At 35.1% G+C, this 26,345-nt stretch overlaps 1 protein-coding gene and 1 non-coding gene across 3 annotated transcripts; both read right to left on the reverse strand.

Moving 5' to 3' along the window:
• Window positions 1–287: 287 nt before the first annotated feature.
• On the reverse strand, window positions 288–26,314 carry LOC129069674 (mitochondrial import inner membrane translocase subunit Tim23). 2 transcript variants are annotated; one of them, XM_054572356.1, is made up of 7 exons: window positions 26,086–26,314; window positions 23,683–23,741; window positions 14,004–14,097; window positions 13,707–13,791; window positions 11,054–11,112; window positions 8,941–9,051; window positions 288–777 (listed from the first exon to the last, which is right to left on the reverse strand). In XM_054572356.1, the coding sequence occupies exons 1-7, from the start codon at window positions 26,189–26,191 to the stop codon at window positions 662–664; spliced, it is 630 nt and encodes a 209-aa protein (XP_054428331.1). In that variant the 5' UTR covers window positions 26,192–26,314; the 3' UTR covers window positions 288–661. The 2 variants fall into 2 exon arrangements, with proteins under 2 accessions (XP_054428331.1, XP_054428332.1); XM_054572357.1 differs by lacking the exon at window positions 288–777 and adding an exon at window positions 8,074–8,616.
• On the reverse strand, window positions 11,609–11,802 carry LOC129069700 (small nucleolar RNA SNORA74). The gene has a single exon (XR_008529052.1). It is a non-coding gene; the product is annotated as a small nucleolar RNA SNORA74 (small nucleolar RNA).
• Window positions 26,315–26,345: the final 31 nt, after the last annotated feature.

Below are 26,345 nucleotides of genomic sequence, written 5' to 3' on the forward strand. Positions count from 1 at the left end.
GGGTTAATGCATACAAACTTAAGCATGATTGCTGGACACATTGTTCTAGCAATTACTCTAGTGGTATAATTTTTAATCTGAACTACCTGAGGCTATTTAGTGTCAACTCTATATTAGAGAAAAATCTTAACCTAGTTGTTAATGCCACCAGTAACCCTTCATTTATACACAAATGTGAAAACATGTTTTAGCCTACTTGGGGCAGAAATGCCAGGAGTAAATTTCACTTTAAACCCAGAAAGATGCTTTTAAATAGAGACATCCACTATGTTTACATTGGAGTGGACTTTGGTTCTTTTTTCACCCTTTATTGGGAATGCCGGGCAACATTACATTTTTTGATCTTTTAATGAACAAACGTGGTAATACGGTATTGATAAGAATGAACTGAATGATGGGAGTAAGTGGTGTCCTGTTCAGTGGCTAGGAAAGAACAGGAGCAAGATCTTCAAAGAGAACCGTATTACTCAGCCACCAAAGGGTTTTGGCTTCAACTCAAGTGGTTGGAAGGAGAGCCAGTCTGGTCAACAGTCTTCATCACAGCAAATCAGTATATCCACAATTTTTCAACCTAATTGTAGGTATAAGAGAACTCTATACTGACTCATAAACTGATCTGGTTAACTACTCAAGTGTCTTCTACTTGCAGGTTGGCAAATCTTCAGAGTGACTGTTGAAGCAAGGAGCCTTTCATATGCTCCCAATTATTATATAGTGCATAGAGGCTAGTAAGTGTTAGTCCTGTTAGACCACCTCGTGCTACCCCTCGAAGACCACCTAAGAGAGAGAGAAAAATAAGATTTGTATTGCACAGTGTCCTAATACCAGTGGATTAAAAATAAGAGGATCATAAAATTGAGACATAACCATTTATGTTTATAAGTACTCTGTCCCAAACAGGACAGTCAAAGTTTTAAAAAACAGTTTAACTTTTTTTCAATCTGACTTGTTCTTACAATACTTTTAGAAAAGATCTTACGCTTCTTACTATTGAAGTCCCACCCAGATCAATAATTTCCTGCTAGTCTTAGACTTCACTGGCACTATCAATTGATTTAAGGCTATATATAAAGAAGGCCATACCCTCTTTGGAAACACTATTAACAATCTTTGGACTGTACAGGTCCTCAAAATATTAACTTTGAGGACTCCAGTAGTGGTGATAAGAGGACTATAACGAAGTTTTGAGTTAGGTGCTGATGAAGCACCAACTCCCATCCCCCCTTCGCACTCAGATGTGTCAGACTATTACAAGTACTGAGCCATGAAGCTCTTGGCATCATCACACTAGCTGAAAAACATTTAAGGATTAGCAATAAATGTTTTGTTTGAAATGCAGAAACAAAACTGTTGCAACCAATTAACTGAAGATAGTCCTCAAATCTAAGATGAATGGGGGTATTCAAACTTTTAAGAAGTACTTGATGTTCTCTTACAGTTTTACAAACAGGTAGGGACCATAAACTTCAGGTGGCCTATACTGTACCAATAGAGTATCTGTTTTAGGTTGTGTTAGGAAAGCAAAGGGAATGGAGCTGTGGTCCAGTGATTACCTTACTAGAGGTATGAGACAGTAAATTCTGTGAAATGCAGTGATGTTGCCCAGTTCACTTCAAACCAACCATTTCTGCAGTGACATCCTGCTGGATAACTTCATCTGACAGATGAAAGAGCTACTCCTTCCAAGAGCCTCTGTAGTCTGAAGAGCTCTGATAGCTGACTTGCTTATTTCCACTATGAAATGCCCTTATCTCTCTTAAACAGACCCAAACAGAAATTGCTTACATCATCTCCAAATAAGTGTCTCTCGTGTATGTGTGTGTGTGTGTGTGTGTGTGTGTGTGTGTGTGTGTGTGTGAGAGAGAGAGAGAGAGAGAGAAACATCAAAAACATTTAAATAGGTATCTCCTTGGAGTCCAGATCTCTATACCATGCTATATAGTTAGACCTTACAGTTGAATTTGCAACTGTATTCAATGTGGCTGAAACAATTTAAAACAATCTCCTCAGTTTAGTAAGGATTTACCTTCTATTTTTGACCAGTTAAGTCAATAAAAAGTTGTATAGGCTGAAAATGAACTATAATTAGCCCCAATTCTTAAAATGGAAAAAACTACAAAGTGCAGAATAAAAGCTATCTGCAAGGACATCACTATGGCTCAGTTAGTAGACCTAAACTTTGAGTGTAATAAACAAGTTATAAAAATGTAATATTCTAATCCATTCTGAATCAACCCAAAACAAAAGTCAACATGGCCTCACTGCTGTTTATTAGTAGAAAAATGATGGGAGGCATGTACTTGAAAGCACAAGTTGCAGATACTATTTCCTGGGACCAAACATTTAGTTAGACTCACTCCCCTGGACTTTTAGTAAATTAAAAACCACTGCACTCTGAGGTCTGCCTACTGGTTTGGAAATAGTAAAACTATTCCTGCCAGTTGGCCCTTTTGGAAGGATTTTCACACTATTTTTCAGCAATCAAATAAGCTTCCTGGGCATAGGAATTAGGGTAACATAAGGAAACTGGCAACTATAAGGCTTTCAGATAGTTTCTGACCAAAATGAAACATACATAGTTCAAATCGATCAAGTTACTTCTTTGAAGACTAGAAAAAAGTTATTTCCAGAAAGAAGACACCAAAAATAGGCAGTGTTGTATTTACTGAGTACAGTTAATCCTGACTCAAAGGTAGCCTTTTATCACATACCAACCATGTTTTAGTTTTCATTCTTACCACTAATTTCAGAGTTGTTCAACTGCTTATCTGTTAAATGTTTGAGGACCTTGGCTTTAGGCTTTCTGTAATTAAAGAACTTCTGCCCAACTAAGTACAGGAAGTTAATTAACAAATCCACTTGCTTTGAACACAGAATCATCAAATAAGGCCATATAGGTCAGTCTCTACAAAGCACAACAAACACTAGACCTGTGTTTCACAGTTTTACTTTCTATCTTTTGAATCCTTACACAACTCTTCTAGAAAGGGCAAATATTACCTCTTAAACATGGGGAAATGTCCAAATTATTTAAATATCTTTTGTGAGGCAGAGAATGAGTTAGTTGCAGAGCTTACACACTGATTTGACTATTACTTTAGAGCAGGAATTGGCAAAACTTTCTTAAAATGTCCAGAAAATAAGTATTTTCAGGCTTTAAGGGACCAGAGGCTATTATGTAGCACTTACATAAGATTTAAAAATTTAACTTTAAAAAATGTAAAACTCAGGGGACAGGCATCTGGCAAACAGGAACAGGTTGCCGCTGCTTAAGAGGAACACCCTTATCTACACACTGAGATGGCTACTAAACACCATTCACATTTTTTGGAGACTAACCTAAATATTTGTTAAATTTATTATTTTTAGAAATTATGGTAAAATACACATAACATGATTATTTACCGTTTTAAGTGTGCAGATCAGTAGCATTAAGTACATTAGCAATGCTGTGTTATCATTATCATTCATCTCCAGAGAACCTTTTTCTTGCAAAATCGAAACTCTTAGTGTTTCCCCATCTCCTCCAATCTAATGCCTAATTTTTATTATGTTGATACATCTTTACTCACTTTTTTACTTTTATCAAAGTAGTCCGAGAAGTAAGTTTAAAAGTCAAGATAGCACCAAGAGATTTTTGTGATGCACAACAGTCTGGTGTGCTCCCCATCCTCACCCTAATTCCCAGTTCCTTAATTCTTTGTTCTTTACCTTTGTGATTCTAAAGAACATGATTATCTTGCTACTTCTAGATTTTTCAGTCTTAGAGATTACTTTTTGACTTCCTACTATGAAAACTGTTAAATCTTAAATTGTATAAAATGTGCTTACAGCAGAAAGGAAGTCACTTACTTTGTATATAGGTTACCTCATTTACAAGTTCATGAAGGGAAGAGAGGTCACTTTTGTTGTATAAACAAAGAAACTTAATTTCGGACAAGTTGCTGTCTTGTTCACACATGTTTAGTGATTTAGTGCTAGTCAAACCTAGTCTGACTCCAAAGCTTACTGTCTTTTTCATTATATAGAGAGAAAAGAGCAATCAAGGAAATATCTTGAAAGGGGTAGTAACAGTTGAGCTGGGCCATAAGGATGGACTAGATTTCAAATTTATCTGTTTGGTCATATGATATATATAGGGTATGGGAGAAAAGTTTAGGAAGACAGGTTACTATCAGAGCATGGAAGACTAGGGTGAGAATTTTATATTTAGGTTGAAAGGCAATGAAAAGCAATGTGTCATCTTCAAATGTTTTTGGACAGGGAATATTAGAATTAGAACCATCCTTGAGGAAGATTAAGCCAGAAATAGTGAGTAGGAAGATGGAATTGAGGTAGAAGCTAAAAGTCAAAATGATCAATGAAAAATACTGTTAGAGAAGTTCGGGTTTTGTGATAAGCACCTCACCTCATGTGATAGGTGGTAAACTTCACAATGGATGAAATAAATGAGAGAATGTAACAAAAAGAAATCACAAAGTGACTGCATCACTAGAAGGCTGTTTTCCTGCTTCCTTGTTTTTTCTCTTTGCTTTGTTAGAGTGGAAGCAATGTGTGTCTTTGAACAGCACCGTGGCTAACTTTGCTGTGCTTCCCTCACCACAGTCCCTTCCATTTCTTCCTTGCAAGCCTGAACACACTAAAGTACTGGATCAGTTGTTTTTGACTCCCCACATTACTGTGTCCTTTTAGTACTATTTTTCACCAGATCCTTAGTTTTTTTGGTGGTTCTTTATCTGTGGGTGGCAGGGAGTGCCCCTGACCCTCTTTGAGAATCTTATGGAAGGTTTAGAGGGTTTATTGACCCTGAGTGAACATCTGCTGGTATAAACTTTGTACTCAGGAGGAGGATGAAAGTTTAATCTTTGGAAGTTACAGTACACAATTTAAGGCTTATAAATAAATAGAAATGGTAGTACCTAGAAGGTAAGATTAACTGATGCCCAGTTAAGCCAAATAATTTACTGTGGCCTATGAAGTTCTATCTTCACCATGATTTAGTTCCTTGCAACTTTTTTGGCTCCAGATGATTCTACTACTCTTCCGGATGCCTTCGAACTTCCACTTCAGGACCTTTGACTGTGCTGTTGCCGTTACCTAAGTCACTCCCTCCAGACATCCACATCACATACTCCCTCATTTGTTGGTGTTTGTTCAAATATCACCTCTTTGAAGCCAGTCTCAAATGCCTTGGTACAGAGTTTTGCATGTATGCCTTAGTTTGCTGTAGGATAAACTGCTGAATGTTAGATAACTTGAGCAAAGAATCTACATATTTCAAATATTAATAACAGATGCCAAATTGTTCTTCAAAGCACCTGCTTATCTTTTGCCAATATTAAATGTCATCTACCATCATCTTATTTAAGCTAGTTGGTGAAATGTTATCTTCATGTTTTATTTTGCTTTCCCCTGGTTGCTTGTGAGACTGCAAACTTCGACCATTTAGCAGTCCTTTGGATTTTTTCCTGAAGTGTTTTGTCATATCCTTACTCCATTTTTTTAGTAGGTTGTTGGTTTAAGTGACTTGTTGAAATGTTTTATATATTATGTCAGCTGTTTGCCTATTTTATATGTTACATGCATTTTCATTTACTGAGAGAATGTTCATGCCAGTAATAAAAATAAAGAAGTCATCAAGAGGCTCCTTTTTATATACAGAATTTAATTTTGAAAGCCTGGCATTCATGGATAAATATTACCTATTAACAATAACACAGATGAGAATTGCTTAATTTGGTAACTTGGATTTATATATCTTTTTACTTTTACTTAGTTTGGTTTTATAAGATGACTTTCTTATGGAAGGAACAGATTAACATACCAGGGATTTTTTGTGAGTGGGAAGAGGAGCCCACATCTTGGTTTGAGGCCTTGTTTTTTGAGGGTAAGTGACCAGGCCTCCTGAACATTCCTAAACTTACGGATGGTAGCAAAACCATAGCTGTTCTTGTTCTGGTAGAATACTGGTTATTATTAAACAGACTTTCATATGCCATAGGAAATCTAATAATGATATCTTATGCCTTCTGGAGTATACATACATAGTTTATTAAGTAAGCATTAGGCCTAAACTAAAATCATATTATCAGAACTATGACTTAAAAAAAATTTAGCCTCTTTTTGGTCTGATAACGCATTTTCTCATGTGGTATTTTCCCTCATAATTTCTCTTTCTACTAATACGAAGCAACTGCAAAACTACTGCTTTTGTACTAAAGCACCTGCATTGAATCATAGTGCTTTCATTCTAAACTCCTTTTTAAAAACTTCTATTTTTAAAGAGTACACTGGGGATTGGAAATCTTTTAGGTCAGTAGGAATTTGCCATTCCTTAAATATACAATCCTTAAAAGATTTTATTTCTTTTCAGAGAGAGGGGGAGGAAGGGAGGAAGACAGGGAGAAAAACATCGATGTATGAGAGAAACATCAGTTGGTTGCCTCTCACACACTCACAATTGGGGCTAGGGCACCTGGCCTGCAACCCAGGCACGTGCCCAGGTAGGAAATTAAACTGGCAATAAACTGACGATCTTTCGGTTCGCAGGCTGGTGCTCAATCCACTGAACCACACCAGCCACGTCTAAATGTAGAATTCTTTCCTTGACAGTTTATGGTGATTCTAGACTAAGTGCTCAAACTCTTTTCCAAATCTGAAAGTTGAAGTTATATTTGTATTCATGTCAAACAAAATTCGTAATTCTGTGCTGTCTTCTTAAGTTTATTCTAAACCACAAATCAAGAGAAGACTCCAGTTTGTCTTTGTTAGAGTAACTTTGATGTTCTGAGCCAGGAACTGTGAAGCAATGCTGGATTGTGGTTCAACAGATTATTTACTTCCTGTATGATCCAACTTCAAAGGAAACTGCAATCAGCTTATCACCTGGCAGGGTTAATGGATATCTTTTTTGCTTTTTCTCTTCTGAGACAAGGGCTTTCTCTTACATAATTTATGTTGATGGCAACCCAAGTTATTACTGCAAGGAAGTCCTTGCCACAGAAAGCAAGGCTCCCATTTCTTTTGATAATATCAGTATTTAGTCTTTCCTATCTTTTAAATATGCATACTGTCTTAATTCAGTTGATAATTTGCATTCTCATACTCAGAACTGCTCCTAACAATGGCTTACTCTGAGTAAGGAAGCAGGGAATGGTGGGGACCCAGCTGGAGCTCCAGTGCCCATCCACTGTGGCAGAAGCAGCTCCCCATTCTGCTCCAGTCATTTGACACCATACAATGGAGCTTAGTGTTTTCCGCTTATTCAAAAGAAGCTGGAATTCCAGATTTTTGTGAAATTTGGTGTTTTTTAAAAATTAATCGGTCATTTAAAACACTGTTTAGGCCTCTCCGACCAGCATAGCTCAGTTGGTTGAGTGTTGCCCCATGGAGCGAAAGGTCATCAGTTTGATTCCTGGTTAGGTCCCCAGTAAGGGGTAAGCAAGAGGTAGCCTATTGATGTTTCTCTCTCACACTGATGTATCTAAAAATTAAATAAATAAAATCTTAAAAAAAAAATAACAAACATAGTTTGGGCCAACTGAACCCTTGTTGTCTGAGTGTCACCTTTGTGCTGCCAGTGAAAATTTAAAATTCTTTTGTCTGATTCTACAGATTTTCAACGTGAAAAATATTTTTAGGTTTTTTAGTAAGATTTTTTGATGCAAAGACAAAATTTCATGGACATATTCTACCTGGAAGCTCTGTTTGTGTGTAAACACATCCATACATGTTGCAAGAAGTTTTATGAGCTCTTAGGAACAAAATTCCAAATGCAATTTACTTTCAATATAAAAAAGCCCCTTACTCTAAGATATGTTAGGAAAACTTGGACTTTATAATCATGTGAGACTTCTTTTTTATTTGTTCCTAGTAAAATTAAACAAAAATGCTATCTAATATATATGATAGAGGAATTCCTTAAAAAAAAAAAAAAAAAGAATTGCACAGTTAATCAGGTGTCTAGTATACAAGAAAGCAATCAAGCCAATAAAAGTGATTTTCAGAGGCAGGAGTATAGGATTTATGCAGTTTAATTAAACTATATAAAACTAAAATGTGATGAAAAATTTGGGGCTGTCACTGCTTATATGACATTTTGAAAAAGGCCATCTAATAGTGTGCTTATCTATAAAATTGGGGTGTGATTATCACTTCACAGTTTTAAATTAAACAAGTATTTATTACTGAGAGTATAATTATAATTCAGTGAATGTTAATTATTTTTCCATGTTAGAGGCAAACTTCATATTTGATCTTCACCCAGACCATTCTGGTTCAACTCCTGGAGCTCTGATTATTTTTTCAAAATTGAATGGTATTTAGTTTATCAATGTTCATTCATTACTGTATTATTCAAGGTAGCCAAAGGTGGAAGCAATCCAAGTGTCCACTGAGAGATGAATGGATAAACAAAATATGGCATATATGTACAACAGAGTATTATTTGGCCTTAGAAAGAATCGTAACACATGCTACAACATGGATGAACTTTGAGGACATTATACTAAATGAAATAAGCCAGCCACAAAGGGATAAATACTGCATGATTCCACTTACACGAGGTACCTAAAGTAGTCAATTTCACATACAAAGCAAAATGGTGGTTCCCAGGGGCTGAAGGGAGAAGAGGAGAGTTGTTTAATGAGTAGTTTCAGTTTTGCAAAATTAAGAAAAGTTCTGGAGGATGGCTGTACAACAATGTAAATATAACATTACTGAACTGTATACTTAAAATATGGTTTAGATGGTCAATTTTATGTTATGTGTATTTTACCAAAACTAAAAAAACAAACAAACAAAAACCCAAAACAATCACCAGGTTTCTGAGAACATGGGATTATACTGGGGGAGTGGGCAGGGAAGTATCATTTTTCTTTGAAAACTATGAAGTATGATCTATGTGTACTAAGAGACAGCTCTCTATTCACTATTTCTTACCTGTACATTTATACAACATGCCCGTCATGGTTCCAGCTGCTACTGTATTGAGGTCATCTTCTGCACCTCGTGTTTTCTCAATGATGACACCAAACGCACTATACAGCAAAGCTATAGGGGAAATGGAACTGATCAGCAGTAATAAGAAAATGATTGCAAATCAGTATGGAAATTATATTAGATAAATGTATCCTACAGACATCATTCTATAAGTATTCAAAGGTATATATAAAGGTGATCAAAATGGAATTACTATACTCACTTAAATCAAAAAGGAGAATGAGTTATATTCACTAATATGTAAAGCAGGCACATAATTATGACTCTGAATAAGCAAAGATGATGTTTGGAAAGATTCAGAAGAAATATTAATAGTAGTTATTTATGGAAAAGTACCACTGGGGAGTTCCGGGAAGAATATCTTTAATTTTCACTTGTATTTTACTTATAATAGCTATACTTTGGATTTAGAAACAAAAAGACATGTATTTCTATTGTAATAAAAATATAACTTAAAAAAAGAAAGGTGAAGTTTGGTTCCTGCATGTGTAAAAATTATGAAACTATCACTATTTAGTTTTAATAAGATCTTCCCCTGCCCATGCCTGTAAAGACTTCTATTATCCATGAATGCATTTATCCAGCGGTTTTCAACCTTTTTCATCTCAAAGGACACATAAATGACTAAAATTCTGCAGCACACCAAACAATACACTTTTTACTGATGTGACCAAAAAAAAAAAAAAAAAAGTCTAATTTTGATTCATTCACACCAGACAGCTACTGTTGTGTTGGCTGTCATTTTTAAATTTGACAATCTAAGGGAAAAGAGGTCAGTGCTCCTGACTAAATAGTCAGGTATTGAATGTTTTAAAAATTCTTGTGGCATACTGGTTGTAAATCAATGCGTTAATCCTTTTCCTTACCCTCAAAACTGCCACACCTGACCCCTCAACATTGTACAAAGATCAGCCTTACAAATACTCTGTTGTGAGTTTTTATCATTTCATAAAGGCTCTTCTTCCTGTTTCAACTTATTTAACTGAAACCGAACTTGAACAGAACATTGTGATAGATCATATTACAAAGGGAACACATAGTGTGACTGGCCATCCCAATCTGTCCAGGACTGAGGGTTTCCTGGCATGTGGGACCTTCAGTGCTAAAACTAAGAAATAAAGTCATGGGTAGTACAGAATGGGTGATTATTCTACATATACAAACAATCAAACAGAGCAAAGGACGGTGACTGTGTATGGGGGGTAGGGGTAATGGGGAAACAGGCAACATATGAAAGCTGCCATTTACTAGGACTCCAAATGCGAGTCCGACTTCATAGTGTGAAAATGTACTATTTTCAAATTTCATAACAAGGCTAGGATCTTACTGTGTCAACAAAGGTCTTTTCTATCTTTCAATAAGATGCCTACATTTTTCCTTACTTAATTTGCCATATTTGAGAGATTTTTCAGGCTTTCAACTAAGTTGTAAAAAACACCTGGGAAGGAAGTTAGGGCATAAGTGCCACAAGTAAGTTTATTTTAAGTCATGAGTAAAGAATCAATCATATAGTAGGAAAGCACTGGGCCCTGACTATTATTAAACTACCTCTTACGTAGAACTGCAAATGTTTTCATCATCTACAAAGCCCCTACTGCAACTGTGTCAATTAAGTCTGGGAAATCCACTCAGGTAAATAGAATGTTGAACCAGCCTTAGAAAACAGAGCTAGAGGGCTAGGTTCACCTATCATGTTTAACTATAGGACCCTGAACCTTCCTAACATACAAAACCATTTGCCTCAGACCTAAATTATTTGGATTTCATTTTGTTAAAACATGACTTTATTTGGTGTCTTGCCTGGACAGGAGAGTATTTAGTGTTTTAGAAGATTTAAAACATTCAAAAATGATATATAAGATGGCATTAGAACCTGGGATTACTTTATGTATTTCCTGGTCTTTTCTAAGTAGTAGCTACACTACTGACAAGAGTGGTTAAAGATAATTTTTAATATACTAGGATTTTAAAATTTTTGATCGATCAAATTGTACATATGTATATATTCTTTCTTTGCATCAATAATTTATTATCAAGTGAAATCTCTACTTACCCAAAGAACCTAGAGTATTAGCCCAAAGTGCCCCTTGCCTGGTCACCATGTTCAAAATCCTAAAAGAGCAGAAAGACAAAGAATCTCTATTTAGAATCATTATTTTTCTAGTAATTTGAAGATACATATTTAAAAACTATAAACTCAAGTCTTAGTTTTCTTCATTAAAAAACTTAGTACCTCCTCAGAATTCAATAAGGATGACTTTTACTTTATAGAAATATAAATGAAGGTAGGTTAAAACCTCCAACCTTTCTGAGCAACCAGTAAGAAAATTTCCCATTAAGTATATAAAATCATTAAATATATATCCAACACATAAAGGCTTTGAATGACAGCCTGAAATTTATTTTATAAAGTTAACAGAAACTGATCTGTATTTAAAAAATGCCATTGTAATGAAGAAACTAGCTTAGAAGTTGTTTTTTGAGTGAGGGAAGGATATATTTAGAATATTAAATAGAGTCAAAGCATGGGATACTATAGACAATAAAAAAGAATTAAAAATACTCAAAGAGGGAAAACCAAACCAGAATGCACGGAGAAAGCACACTCTGTGTCTGCTCCCACACTAGAACTAAGCAGCCAGAATGGATACTTAGCACAATTTCAAGGAAGTACAGTTCTGCCTTGCGCAGTGACCAGAACAGTGATGGAAGCAACTGGAGGAAGAAGACAGGACATTTCTCCTGCAGCAGTGTAATACCATCACAACGATGATTCTGTCTGGACAGCTGACTACTGCTAGAAATTTTAGAGTTACAGTAACAAACAAAGAACTAATTTAATGCTTAATAATAAAAATCTGTATTACTTCTAAAAGGTAGTTTATGGAGCAATATATTGTTTCTAATTAGTTATATACTAATATTTACTATTTTAAGTTTAACACATTGCTTTTACATTTGTCACAAGCTTTTAAAACTATGAATTTTCATTACTGCACTGCTGATAGCACTGAAAACTGGCAAAATTCTTTGGGATACAGTTAGGCAACATACCTCCATTTACTGGGCTTTTACTTACTTCTCATTTTAATCATCTTTCTACAACTCTTAAAGGCACAAAGTATAGAAAGCTTACCTAAGATCACAAAATGAATATGTAACAAAACAAGGCTTTGAAGCTACACAGATCTATCCAGCCTGAAACCCTCTCTTATTTCCATTTTTAAATGCTGTCTCTCTATCTAGGAAGAGCAGAATGATTATATAAAGATGGTGTATAAGGATTTAAAAAAATGCAAACTAATTCACCTCTCTATAAAAAATTAACTGTTTTAGGAAACAAATGTTGACACTCTGAGTGGTATGGCTCAGTGGGTTGGGTGATGTCCTACAAACTGAAAGGTTGCGGTTCGAGTCCCAGTCAGGGCACATGCCTGGGTTGTGGGCCAGGACCCTGGTTAGGGGTGTGCAGGTGGGCAAGAAGCAACAGATGTTTCCCTCCCTCCCTTCCTCTCTCTCCAAAAAATAAATAAAATCTTTAAAAAAAGGAAACAAAGGTTATCTTTTCTAGGAGATCTTCTACTTTCAAATTGATACTTAATGATATAACATTGGGGATCTGTTGCATAACAATATGTAAGGCAAGAAAGAGATGGGATACAACTGGTCTTGGTTGATGGTTGTTGAAGATAGGTAACGGGTCACAGCTTAAATTAGCTGTACTATTCTGTCTACTTTTGTATATATTCCAAAATTCTCCGTAATTCAAAAAGTAAAAAAAAGTTATTAGAATAAGAGATGAATATTAAAAATATAAACATAAGAATATTCAACGATCTGGGCTACTAAAGCAAGGGCAATGATCCACACAGTAATAGGAATATGAAAAAACTGAGATGCCTTCAGGATTCTCAAGGTCTAATTCTAGCAGACACCTGCTGCCATCTGCTGGCTAAACAATTAATGAAGATGGAGTTTTCAAGGGTCCGAAAACACAACCAAGAAAGCCACTGAAGAATATATACTGTGATTCCACTCATACAAAATATAAAAACATGCAAAATTAAACAATATATTAAGGGAATATTAATAGGGACTGGTCATGTTTATTTCTTAAGCAGGGTGAAGATACACATTATATACACTTTCTGACCATTATAATTGTACTTTCTCTTCTGGGCAAATCAATTTTCCTAGAACACTGGCTTATTCCTTTCGAACAATCTCTAAGTTCTAGAAATTTCATTTAAATTTTCAGCAGCTTTCCATTTCAGAAATGGAAAGTGAAGCTACATTCAAGTCAAGCAATGCAGACCTAGCAATCATTCCATACATGCTTTTTATTTCACTACCATGTCCAATGGTTCTGCATGCCCCTGAACAATCCAAATAATGTACTAATAATTCAACAACTTGAAAAGCAGGTTATATAGGCCTACTGAATAAAATAGGTGTAGCTGAGAAGTTAGGCTAGGGTAGCATCAGCTGACTGAGGGACACTGACTCAAAAATCACTCCTTTTAAAAGCTTAAGACTCAGTAACCTGATTTGCTTAGTTCTTTTTAATTTTGAATAAGAGAAAAAAATTGATTAAGAAATAGAATATCAATACTCAAAACATTTGTAATCTCAAAGTTGTACTCAAGGCAGCACAGTAGAGATTAGTATTCAAGCATCGCTGTATCAGATGATTACATGAGACTTACTGTACGTTTCTTGGTTTGGACCAGGCCATGTTCTGGGTTTCTTTCAATCCTAGCCGTAGACCATTCATTGCCCCAAATGCAGCCCCTAGTAAATCATAATATCAATTCATCCAAGTAATACATTTTTATATTAAAAAAAAAACTGCACTTCTGATTCTTTTTTATTTTTACATAATAGGAAAGAATGAAGAATGCCAATAATGATTCTTTAAAAAATGTGAAAGTAATATTCTAATTGTTTTGATTTTAAGTCTGACTACTTGGATTGAGGACACTTAAAAAAATTATTATACTCACCTGTCATACAACATCCTCCAATGGTAAAGAAGGCCAGTTCAAATCTGCCCCGGGTTTTATTAGCTCCAGTTGGTAAAATAAACTCATCTGTATCCTAAAGGGATAATATAAAAACCAAGTTGAGCTCCCCTCAAGAGAGAATACTTGAAAAATGTTGTTTGTTAGTTTTTCACAGAAAGTAAAACCTTAAACTAACTGAAACTCAACTATGCTTAGTCAAAGAAAAGTTTTCTACAACACCAGCAACAGCTAAATCAAAGTGAAATAAAATATACAAGATATAGTTATGCTCATTAGTTCTTAAGAGGGATTCTTGTTCAAAACTGTCCTTCTCAATGTAAGTTTGAAAGACTGTATGTAATTGCCTTTTGTAATGATAAATTTGAAGCAACGGTGCAACAGTTTATGAAGGACAGCTCTAGAGAAAGGTAGACTGAAAGCTATGAGCAGTAACAGTTGACAGAATAACAGCCTGGAAGAAGAAAATGACTGTCATTCTATAGCTACTATTTATCAAGCACCATTTTACTATGTGTAAGACCAAATGTTCATTAAAAACAAAAACAAAAACAAATGAGCAGAAACTATAAAAACACAACAGCCTGGATCAGTTATGCAAGGGCAAAATTACCTTCTTAATAATTATTCTTTTGATAATTTTAGAAACCTATCGACCCTCTTTCCAATTAATGTATACACAAAATTTGGTATGAACCCCTTGAAGGCTATCCAAGAATCCTAGGTTGACAAATGCTTCTGTAAGAGCACAATGTGACTAACCATAGAATGCAATACACTTATAAAGAACACGTTCAATGGACTTTTGCCAAGCTTTCCATACAAAAATGGCTAGAAAAAGCCCCGGAAGAACAGTACACATATACTTGGCGACTGTCTAACAGGTTCCTTTGCAAAATACTGACCTTTGTCTGGTAAATGCATTCCTGATTAGGAAAACTATAGCTCTGCACTGGTTATTGATTTCTGGCTTGTGCATACATTCTCAACAAAAATTGCACAAATAAGCAAGCACATCTGTTATCACACAGAAATGTTTTGTTGGGCAATAATAAGCAAACTTTGAATAGATGCCTTGCCACCAATATACTTATTATACATAGTTTTGTAAATTTGGGGTGTTTCCTGTTTTTTAAATTAATGACTTAATTTTAAATTGTGCTTCTGGTTAGAAATGCCATATTTGATTTGATGAGGTAAATAGTTATCTTTCAATCCAGAATGGGTCACTAATTAAGAATAGAAAATTTTTACAAATGGTTGTAATCAGCATTAGTAAGCACAATAGCACGTCATTACCAATTTACTTTCTGTTGGGTCACTATAATAAAGCTACTATGAAGGCTGAAAGCAAATACACATCAATCCATATACAAAGTCACTTGAAAACAACGTGGTTACTTGTCATTGGGGCTTTTCAAGTATATAAAAATGCACTGTTTTATATAAAAACAATTTTCAAAGATTTTGAGGGAGAAGACCCTAGTCAAATTATATTCGTTTCAGGTGGGGAAGGGGCCACGCATTAAAGCTATTTCTATAAAAATCTGATTACCAGCTTTTTCCTATTTTGTTTTGGCACCGTTGTTGAAAATCTACTGATATAAATGTGAAGGGTTTATTTCTGGACTCTCAATTTTATTTTGTTGATATAGATATAGATCTGTCCTTACGCTAGTAGTAAAATGTCTAAATTATTGTAGCGTTGGAGTAAGTTTTAAAATTGGGAAGTGTGACAACTCCTATTTGTTCTTCATTTCAAGATTGTTGGCCATTCTGTATATTTTGTATTTTCACATGAATTTCAAAATCAGCCAATTTCTGCAAAAAAGCCAGCTGAGGTTATGATAGAGGCTGTTGAATCTGCAGGTCAATTGGAAATTCTTCTTATTTTTACAATATTGAATCTCCCAAGATATGGAAATATCTTCCAATTTATTTGTCTAAAGTTTTTTCAATGTTTTGTAGTTTTCAGAGTATAAATTTTGTATTTTTGTTGAATTTAGTCCTAAATATTTTATTCTTCTTGATGTCATTATAAATGGAATTGGTTTTTTTTTGCACTTTCATTTTGTAGTGTCCATTGCTATTATATAAAAAAATAATTATGTATACTGATCTTGTATCCTTCAACTTTGCAAAAATTGTGTATTAGAAGTTTTTTGTGGTTTCCTTAGAATTTTCTATACATAAGATCATGATACCTACAAATACATAGTTTTATTTCTTCCTTTATCAATTTGGATGCCATTCATTCTCTTGCCTAACTGCCCTGGTTAGATAATGCTGATTAGAAGTGAAGAGAATAGACATCCTTGTATTGTTCCTTATTAGTGGGAAAATATTTAGACTTTTGCCATTAAGTATGATGTTAGCTTTGGAAATTTTAATTTTTAAAAAAAGTATCAGATTGAAGAAGTTCCCTTCTATTCCCAGTTTACTGGGTGTGTTTTTTTTTTTTTTTTAAATCACAAAGGAATGTTGAATTTTGTCAAATGCTTTTCTGCATCTATGGAGCTAATCATGTAGTTTCTGTCCTTTACTGATATTTCAGATGATAAATCAATCTTTTGTTCCTGAGATTTCCAGCAAAACTTCTTGAAGTTTCTTGATCAGTTTCATCCAATATGCCAGTAAAACAAAAACAAGCAAACAAATGCAACCAAAAATACCAATCAAAGCAAAACACCAAAGAATGCCGAAGCCAATGTCTAAATCTTCACATGTATAACTCTGATTTCAAATGTTAGTGTTCATCTGACCACTGTTATATCCAGGCTTCTGAATAATATTAATAATCTGATCTAATAAAATAAACTCAAGTACTTAAGTACTTTCTTTTTTAATATGTAAGGATTTGGTTCAAGATTTCATTTAAAAAGATTCCCAGGCTATACTTTTTCATTTATGTTTAACTTACTATTAATGACTTCTTTTAACTTTGTAACAAATCACTCAGTATTTTTACTTGGATGCTATTTAAATTAACTCCTTGTTGCTTTTAAAAATAAACTTTAAACCTGAGCTCTGATCACTGACTGCTGCTTATGATCATGGAGGTGCAAAGAAAGAAGAGGGCAGCCATTGCTACTACATGCCCCACCCGCTGCTGACTTCCAGAGGATTTAAAGAAGAGTTGATCTCTTTTTTTTCTTTCCCCTTTTGAGTTTGCTTTTTCTCCCTCTGAGAGCCAGACATTAAAAGTAGGATATTCAAAAGCAAACTGAATGTATACGGAAAATTAAAAAGTGGTATGCCCAGAAAAAAAGTATAGGATTAAAAAAGAACTGAAGAGACCTTAAGTTTATGCCTCAGGCGGGTCCTCAAAACAGAGACAGCCTGTAATAAAAATATATTTCTCACCCCCCCAACACACACAACCCCAAAACAATACCAACAAAGCAAAACTTGGGGAAGGGAATCTGATTTCCAGAGTGTCCAGTTTTCAGCAAGAAAAATCACAAGGGATACAGAAGAAATAGGAAAGATGGCCCATTCAAAAGGAAAAAAAAAAAATCAACAGATATGTCCCTGAAAATAACCTGGTGTAGAATCTACTATGCAAAAACTTTAAAAACAATTGTTTAAGGGAGCTCTAAGAACTAAGAGATGTGGAGAAAGTCAAAACAATGTATAAGCAAAATGGAAAACACCAAATCAAATCAATAGAGAGAAAACTTAATGGCTGAAAACTTCTCAAATTTGATGAAAGAGATGAATATGAACATCCCAGGAGCTCAATGAACATTAAGATAATTTCAGAGACCCACAATGAGATGTATCAAAATCAAATTTTTAAAAGCCAAAGACAAGAGAATCTCAAAAGCAGTAAGAAAACCAACTCACCACATATAAGGGATCCTCAGTAAGATTATCAGCAGATTTCTCAAGAGAAACTTTTAAGGCCACAAGACTGTGAACCAATATATTTAAAGTGCTAAGAGAAGAAAAAAAAAAAAAAGCCCACCAAGAATGCTGTCCCTACTAAAACTGTCCTTCAAAAGTGAGGGAGACATTACGACATTACCAGGTAAACAAAAGCTGAGGGAGTCCATGAACGCTAGACCTGTCCCGAAAGATATGATCAAGGGAGTCTTGTAAAATGAAATGAAAGGACGCTGGACAGTAACTGGAAGCTTTATGAAGAGAGAACAATCAGGAAAGGCAAATTCATCGGGCAATTATAAAAGTTAGTATTATTACAACTTTGGTTTTTAACTCTATATTTTTTCTACACAATTTTAGAGACAAAAGCATTTAAAAGAGTTGTTATGCATGTTTTTCGGCATGCAATGTATAAAGATACAATTTTGTGACAACAATCAGAAGGTGGCAGAGACAGAACTATAAAAAAGCAGCATTTTTATATGTTATTGAAGTTAAGCTGATATAAATTCAAGTTAATGTTATAACTTTATGATGTTAAATGTAATCCCCATGGTAACCACACACACACAAAATAACTACAGAATATACACAAAATAAATGAGAAACAAGTATTTAACTACAAAAAAATCAAGTAAACAATAAAGACAGTAATGCAGAAAATGAGGGGAAAAAAGCTTTTTAAAAGGCCTATAGAAAATAGCAAAATGACAGAAGACTCTCTTTATCAGCAATCCCTGTAAAAGTAAATGAAGCCCTGGGCAGTGTGGTTCAGTTGGTTGGAGTGTTGTCCCACAACCCAAAGGGTGTGGGTTTGATTCCCAGTCAGGGCAAAACCTAGGTTACAGGTTGATCTCTGATTCTCAGGCACCTACAATCCCTGGTCCAGGTGCTTATGGGAGGCAACCAATTAATGCTTCTCTCTTGCATAGATGTTTCTCTCCCTTCCTCTCTCTTTGAAAGCAATGAAAAACTGTCCACGAGCAAGGATTAAAAAAAAAAAAGAAATAGAAAAAAAAGTAAAAGGATTAGCTCTCTAACCAAAAGACAGAGATTGGCATACTGGATTAAAACAACAACAACAAAAAAACATGATCCAACTCTATGCTGTCTACAAGATATTCATTTAGATCCAAAGACAAAAAAAGATTGGAAGTCAAAGAATGGAAGATATTCCATGCAAATAATAACTGAAAGGGAGCAGAGTGGATATTGTAATATCAGAAAATACAGACTTTAAATCAAAAAAGGTTACACGAGACAAAGTAACATACATTGTATTAATAAAAGGTTCTATACAGCAATTAGATATATCAATTATAAACATTTACTTACCTATAAGGGATCATCAAAATATTATTAAGTAAAACGTGACAGAATTAAAGGTAGACATAGAAAATGCTACAATTAATAATTGGAGACGTCAACAGTTCACTCTTAATAATAGTATTCATTAAAACCAGAGAGAAGATAAGGAAATACAGGTTTTAACATGATAAACGTACTGGATCTAAGAGACATACATACTACAATGTCAAAGTACTGACATTCTTTCAAGTGCACGTGGGACATTTTCTAGGACAGACCATGCATTGGGCCACAAATTATGTCTCAATAGACATGAAAGATACCATAAAAAGTATCTTCTCCAACCACAACAGAGAGTTAGAAATCAATAACAGAAGTAAAACAGGAAAATACAAATTTGTGGAAATTAACCCCTTAGTCAACAGCACACAGAAGAAATAAAAAGGGAAATTAGGACATACTATAGAGGTAAGTAAAAAAAGAAAATACAATATACCAAAACTTATGACACTCAGTGAAAGGGTGCTAAAGAGGGAAATTAATAGCTATAAATGCTTCCATTAAAAAAAAGAACTACTCTCAAATCAACAATCTAATTTTACAACTTAAAAAAACTAGAAAAAGAAAAAACTAAACCCAATGCTAGCAGAATGAGGGGATAATAAAGATTAGTGCAGAGACAGAGAATAAGAAAGAGAAAACCAATGAAACTCAAAGTTGATTCTTTAAAACACCTTTAGCTAGATGGATTAAGAAAAAAAGAGAAGACTCAAATTACTAAAATCAGAAATGAAGGCGAGAACATCATTATTGATTCTACAGAATTAAAATATATTGTTAATATATTTAACATATATAATAATATATTGTTATAAGTACTGGGATGAGCTTGATGAAATATATAAATTCTTAGATATACAAAATCACCAAAATACAGAAAATCTATATAGATCTGTAACTAGTAAGGTGATTGAATGAGTAACAGAAAAAAAATCTAACAAAGTAAAACAAAGCCCTGGACCTGATAGCTTTAATGGTGAATTCTACCAAACATTTAAAAAAGAACAACAATCTTTCTCAAACTTTTCCAAAAAACTGAAGTGCAGGAAAATACCTAAACACTCTATAACCTTTTGTATGAGACCAGCATTACCCCGATAACAAAGCTAGACAAAGACAATACAAGAAAACTACAGACCATTATCCCTTTTATGAACACTGATGCAAAACCCTCAACAAAATACTAGGAAACCAAATTCAGCAGCATATTAAAAGAATCATACACAACTAAGGGGGATTTATTCCTGGAATGTAGGATGGTCCAACATATAAATATTTATCAATGTGATGATACCACATAACAAGAATGAAGAAAAGAAAAACACACAACCACCTCAATTGATGCAGAAAAAGAACTTGACAAAATCCAACACACTTTTGTCATAAGAACACTCAACAAACTAGGAAGAGAAGGAAACAATCTCAACATAATAAAAAACACACAGGGGAAAGCCTCAGTGAACATCATATTCAAAGTTGAAAGGCTGAAAGCTTTTCCTCTAATTGTTAACAAGGCAAGGATGCCCATTTTTGCCACTTCTATTCAACACAGTAGTACTGGATGTTCTAGGCAAAGCAGTCAGGCAAGAAGAAATAAAGGTATCCAAATTGGAAAAGAATAAGTATTATTTTCTTTCTTCACAGATATGATCTTACATGTATAAAATCCTAAAGACCAAACAAAGAAACTGTTAGAACTAGTAAATGAATTCAGCCAAGTAACAGGATACAAAGCCACACAAAAATCAGATGCATTTGTACCTACTAACAAAGAACAATTAGAAGAAGAAATTATGAAAATAATTTATTAAAAAATAAAAAATACTTATTAAAAACACAAATAAAATACATCCCATGTTCATGGACTGGAAGACAATACAATACTGTTAAGATGCCAACATTACTCAATGCAATTGACAGATTCAAAGAAATGCCTACCAAAATATAAATGATATTTTTGCAGAAACAGGAAAACCCATCCTAAAATTCATATGGAATCTCAGTGTACCCATAACAGCCAAAACAATATTGAAAAAGGACAATGCTGGTGGACTCACTCTTCCTGTTATCAAAACCTACTACAAATCTACAGTAATCAAAAGTGTGGTATTAGCATAAAGATAGACATATAGACCAATGAAATAGAATACAGAGCCCAGAAATACACCCTCACATATATGGTCAAATGATTTTCAACGAGTGCCAAAATGGTTCCATGAGGAAAAGATGAAACAATATCCACATAAAAAAGTGAAGCTGGATCCTTATGTAACACTGTATACAAAAACTAACTCAAATCATATCAAAGACCTACCGTATTTTGCCGTGTACAATGTGCTCCCATGTTTTCAGCCCAAATTGTCAGGGGGAAAAAAAAATCTTTTGTTTTAATTTTTTAATTCAATTATTTATTTATATTAGAAACAAAACCGGCTTTCATATTCCAGGATATTACTTGCATATGAATATTGTTATTGCTTTCTAGAGTTACATTTTTAACACATAAGCATAAATAAAAGAATTAAAAACATTTACATGGATACAGAATTAGTACTACCCATGTATAATGCACATCCTTATTTTTCCCTCGAAAATCTGGGCAAAAAGTGAGCATGATACATGGCAAAATATGGTAAATATAAGACCTAAAACCTTAAAACTCTTCAAAGAAAATATAGGACAAGGTTCACGACTTTGGATTTGGCAATGATACCTTGGATACAACACCAAAAGCGCAGAGAACAACAACAAAAATTTGGCCTTCATGCAAGTTTTAAAATTTTGTGCATCAAAAGACAGTATCAACAGACTAAAATAGCAACCTACAGAACAGAACAAAATATCTTCAAATCATACATTTGATTAAGGGTTAATATTTAGAGTATATAGAGAAACCAACCAAAAAAGACTCAATTCGAAATGGATAAAGGACTTGAACAGACCTTTCTCCAAAGATATAGAAATGGCCAATAAAAAGGCACTAAAAAGATGGTTAACATCACTAATTATTAGGGAATGCAAATCAAAACTACAATGAGCCATCATCTCATTAGAACAGCTGTGACTAAAAAAAAAACCACAAAAAAACTCAAAAAAATAACAAGTATTGATGAGGATGTGGAGAAACTGGAGCCCTTGTGCACTGTTGGTGGGAACGCAAAATAGGATAGCTCCTATGGAGCACAACATGGCAATTCCTTAAAAAACCAAAAACCAAACCAGAATTACCATGCAATTCAGCAATTCCATTTCTGGCTATATAACCAAAAAAACTGAAAGGAGGATCTGAAAGAAGTATTTATATTTGTACACTAATGTTTACAGCAGCATTATTTACAATAGCTAAAACATGGAAGCAATCCAAGTGTCCATGGACAGATGAATGGATGAGCAAAATATAGTATTATTCAATGGAATGTTATTGGCCTTAAAAAGGAAGGCTATTTGACACATGCTATAATACAGATGAACCTTGAAGACATTATGCTAAATAAAATAAACCCGTCACAAAAAGACAAATACTATATGATTCTATTTACTTGAGGTATTTAAAGTGTACAAAATCAGAGACAGGTTATCAGGGGTTGGGGGAGGGCAGAATGAAGAGTTGTTTTGTAATGGGTACAGTAGTCTTCCCTTATCTATGGATGATATGTTCCAAGAACCTGAGTGGATGCCTGAAACTGTCAATGGTACTGAACTCTATATAGACTATGTTTTTCCCTATACAATATACTTATAATAGTTTAATTTATAAATTAGGCACAGTAAGGGTTTAACAATAACTAATAATAAAATAGAACAATTATAACAATATTCTGAAGTAAGTTATGTGAATGTGGTGGGTCTCTGTCTCTCTCTCCCTGATAATGGAAAAGGCTATAAGGGAAGGGTAGTATATACAGTGTGGATCTGCTGAACAAAGGAATGACTTCCTCTGTGGGACAGAGCTGGAGATTTCATCACACTGCTCAGAACAGCATGCCTATTAAAATTTATGAATTTTTTATTTCTGGAACTTTCCACTTAATATTTTCAGAGCATGGGTTGACCATGGGTAACTAAAATCACAGAGAGGAAAACTGTGGGTAAGGAGGGGACTACTGTATAGTTTGTTTTAAAGAATGAAAGGGTGATAGATAGATATAATAGGTCGTAATAGTTGTATAAATATATTTAGCGACAGTGAACGAAACACTTACATCAATTTAATCAGCTAGTGTCTGGGAGAGCTGCAAGCCAAATTCCCAGGGTTCATAAGAAAAAAAGGGTGAACAGAGACCTGAGACTTGGTGCTTCCAAAAGTACACATTACAGATTAGGTAAGCATAAATACCTGGCATTAAATTTTTTTTTAATGGTAAGCACATAAATAGTAAAATCATAAAAGGACTCGTCTTAACCTTACCTGCACAAGATATCGTGGGTCCACATTTAAATAAGGTGAGAGAGGATTCATACCAGTCACTAGAGAGAAAACAAAACATGATACCACAACAAAACAATTTTAAAGTTATTTCATTTAGCATCAATTCTGCTTTTGTTTCATGTTTTGCAACGGTGATTTACAGACTCACTGAATGTGAAATTTTCTCCCATTTTTCTACTCTTACCCTTCTTGCCTGGCAGTTTTGGGGCCGCCTCCTTCTGCTGTCTTCAGTCTCAACCCACATCTTGCAGTGGTGACTCAGGCTCTCATAGAAAGATGGTATTGGGAGTAACAAGTATCAAATGGTCAAAGTATCAGGAAGTATAGCCCAAGTCAATTATAACGCTAATTTCTTTCTATTTGCTACAAGAATGCTTGCTAACTGTACAAACTGCAAAATAAGACTGACAAGAGATGAATGAATTTCATGGGAAAAACAGTGTTTGGATTATGTGTTGTATATAAATAGCTTATGGCAGTTCCTTCAGATCTTAGTGTTAGCTGTTGCTGAACAGAGTTTATTTACTGTGGCAGGATAGGGAATTCTTGGGCCATCACCACAGAGAAGGGGGGGTCAGGGAAAAAGAAAATGGAAACTCAAAAGGGCCAGATTTGAATCTCACTAACTGAAATTAGAAAAATCTATCAAGGAAAATCAACTTTCTCAGGCTTTAAAACTAATCTTTGGACCCTACTGTATCTCAGTTGATTGTTCAGAAATTGGTGCATTACACACAACTCTGGTCTTCATCAACTGAAAGTCCTATTAGTTCTATATTCAGTAGCTATCTTGTACTGTTACTTATCACCATCCTTACTGCTACCATCCTAGTCCAACCATTAAAATCTCACCTAGACTACAATAACAATCTCCTACCTAATTATATTCATTTACTACCTAGGAATTAAAGTGATTTCTTAAAAAAAGGAAATCAGCCTGAATGGCTGCCATTTACACACAATCAAATCCGAATTCCTTACCAAGGCTTACAAAACACTGCATTAGCTGCCACTTCTTGCCCCTCTGATCTCATTATCTGCTACCACTCCAACTCTTTCCCAACTTGTAGACACACTAATTAATGGTTGTTCCTTCAACATGCCGTTTTTTTCCCCCCTCAGGGCATTTGTACTAGGTATTTTCAGTCTCCTCCCAGGCATCTGTACTGCATTCAGATCACACCTCAAATGTCAAACATCCCTGAGATGCTTTCCCTAATCCATTCTAAAATAGCTTTCTGCTCTGAACACAATCTCATTATCCCATTTTACTGCCTTTACACACACTTATCACTAACTGAAATGTTTTTTACCTGTTACTTGGCTCACTTCAAAAGGATGTAAACTCCATGAAAGCAGCAGCCATCTTTTTAAAATAATTTAACTGCTCTAGGCCTGCACCCATAAAAGTCATTTGACTCATTGTAGGTGCTCAATGAATGGTGTTCACCTATCCATCACTCACTTTGCCTTCAAATCTTAATCAAATTAATGTAACAATGTTTTACTACATTAAGTCAGTGCCCTCTGTGCTCCAAAACTCAGAGCTCCTAAGACTTATTATGTATAAACTGTGTTCTAGAATGTTTTGACACAAGGAACTTGAAAGGGCTTTTTTTTTTGTTCTTAAGCATAAAAGACCTAGAGAAACAATACAAGAATTCTCAAGGGAGAAAAAGCTTTTATAAAGCGCTTATCCTCTGCCAAGTTCCTACTATCTTTAATTCCAAGTTTTATTCATTCAGTCGAATTCCTACAAAGTTTGAAAAATCTGGCACATATTCTTAGGACTGAGGAGAAGGCAAGGGCATGGTATTCGTGCTTCTGCATCCTCGATCTTGCACAACGCCTCTCTTAAAATTCTTCATGTGTATAAATAACCTTTAACTTTAAAGTGCAGCCCACTCCCCAGCTCCATTTGTCTCGGCTCCTATTTCTTTCTCGCCTACATACATTACTGAGTGTTTTACCTGACGGCTACTTTGTGGTTTAGAATATACGGCTTTGTACTAAAATGTTTTCTATGGGACCCCTATTTGGAATACATTTAAGTGCACAGCTGCGCTCTCCTCTTAAAGCAGGGCCAAGCACATAGCCCAACACACAAGAAAATGTGTGGGAGGAAAAATAAGGCCCCAAAGCTCGAGTATAAAAGAAAAGATGCAACACTTCCTAAGTCCAGGTCAACCACAGAGAATTCTCGGGGATTCAAGGCTCCAAAAACTTGTTCAATCTTGACAAAGCGGCAGGGACATATACTAACCGCACCGCTGCTACTGTAAATTGTGAACACCAACAAAAATGAGAACAAGGCACACTGCCTGCCTGGCGCAGTCGCCAAGAATCAGTCAGAAACGTTCGCAAGCCGCGCCCGATACTTACACGGGACGCCGGCCAAATCCGCGTGCGAGTAACCAGCTCCGCCGGCTCCGAAAAAGCCGGCCAACCCCCCTGTGGTTTTGTTGCCGCTTCCCCCGCCGCCCTCCATGGTCTCGCAGCAAACCGCCCGTTTGCCTCAGGCCGGGGTCGTTTGGCTCCTGTGTCCCAGCAGAAGCGGGTAGACTCACGTTACTACCTACTCCTTCACACGCTGACCTTCCGGGCGCCGGTGTCCGCTAAGCCCCACACTTCCGCTTTACGAC

Source organism: Pteronotus mesoamericanus, unplaced genomic scaffold (genome assembly GCF_021234165.1).
Source record: "Pteronotus mesoamericanus isolate MK-2021 breed Mesoamerican mustached bat unplaced genomic scaffold, CSHL_Meso_final contig_230, whole genome shotgun sequence".
Lineage (NCBI taxonomy): Eukaryota > Metazoa > Chordata > Mammalia > Chiroptera > Mormoopidae > Pteronotus > Pteronotus mesoamericanus.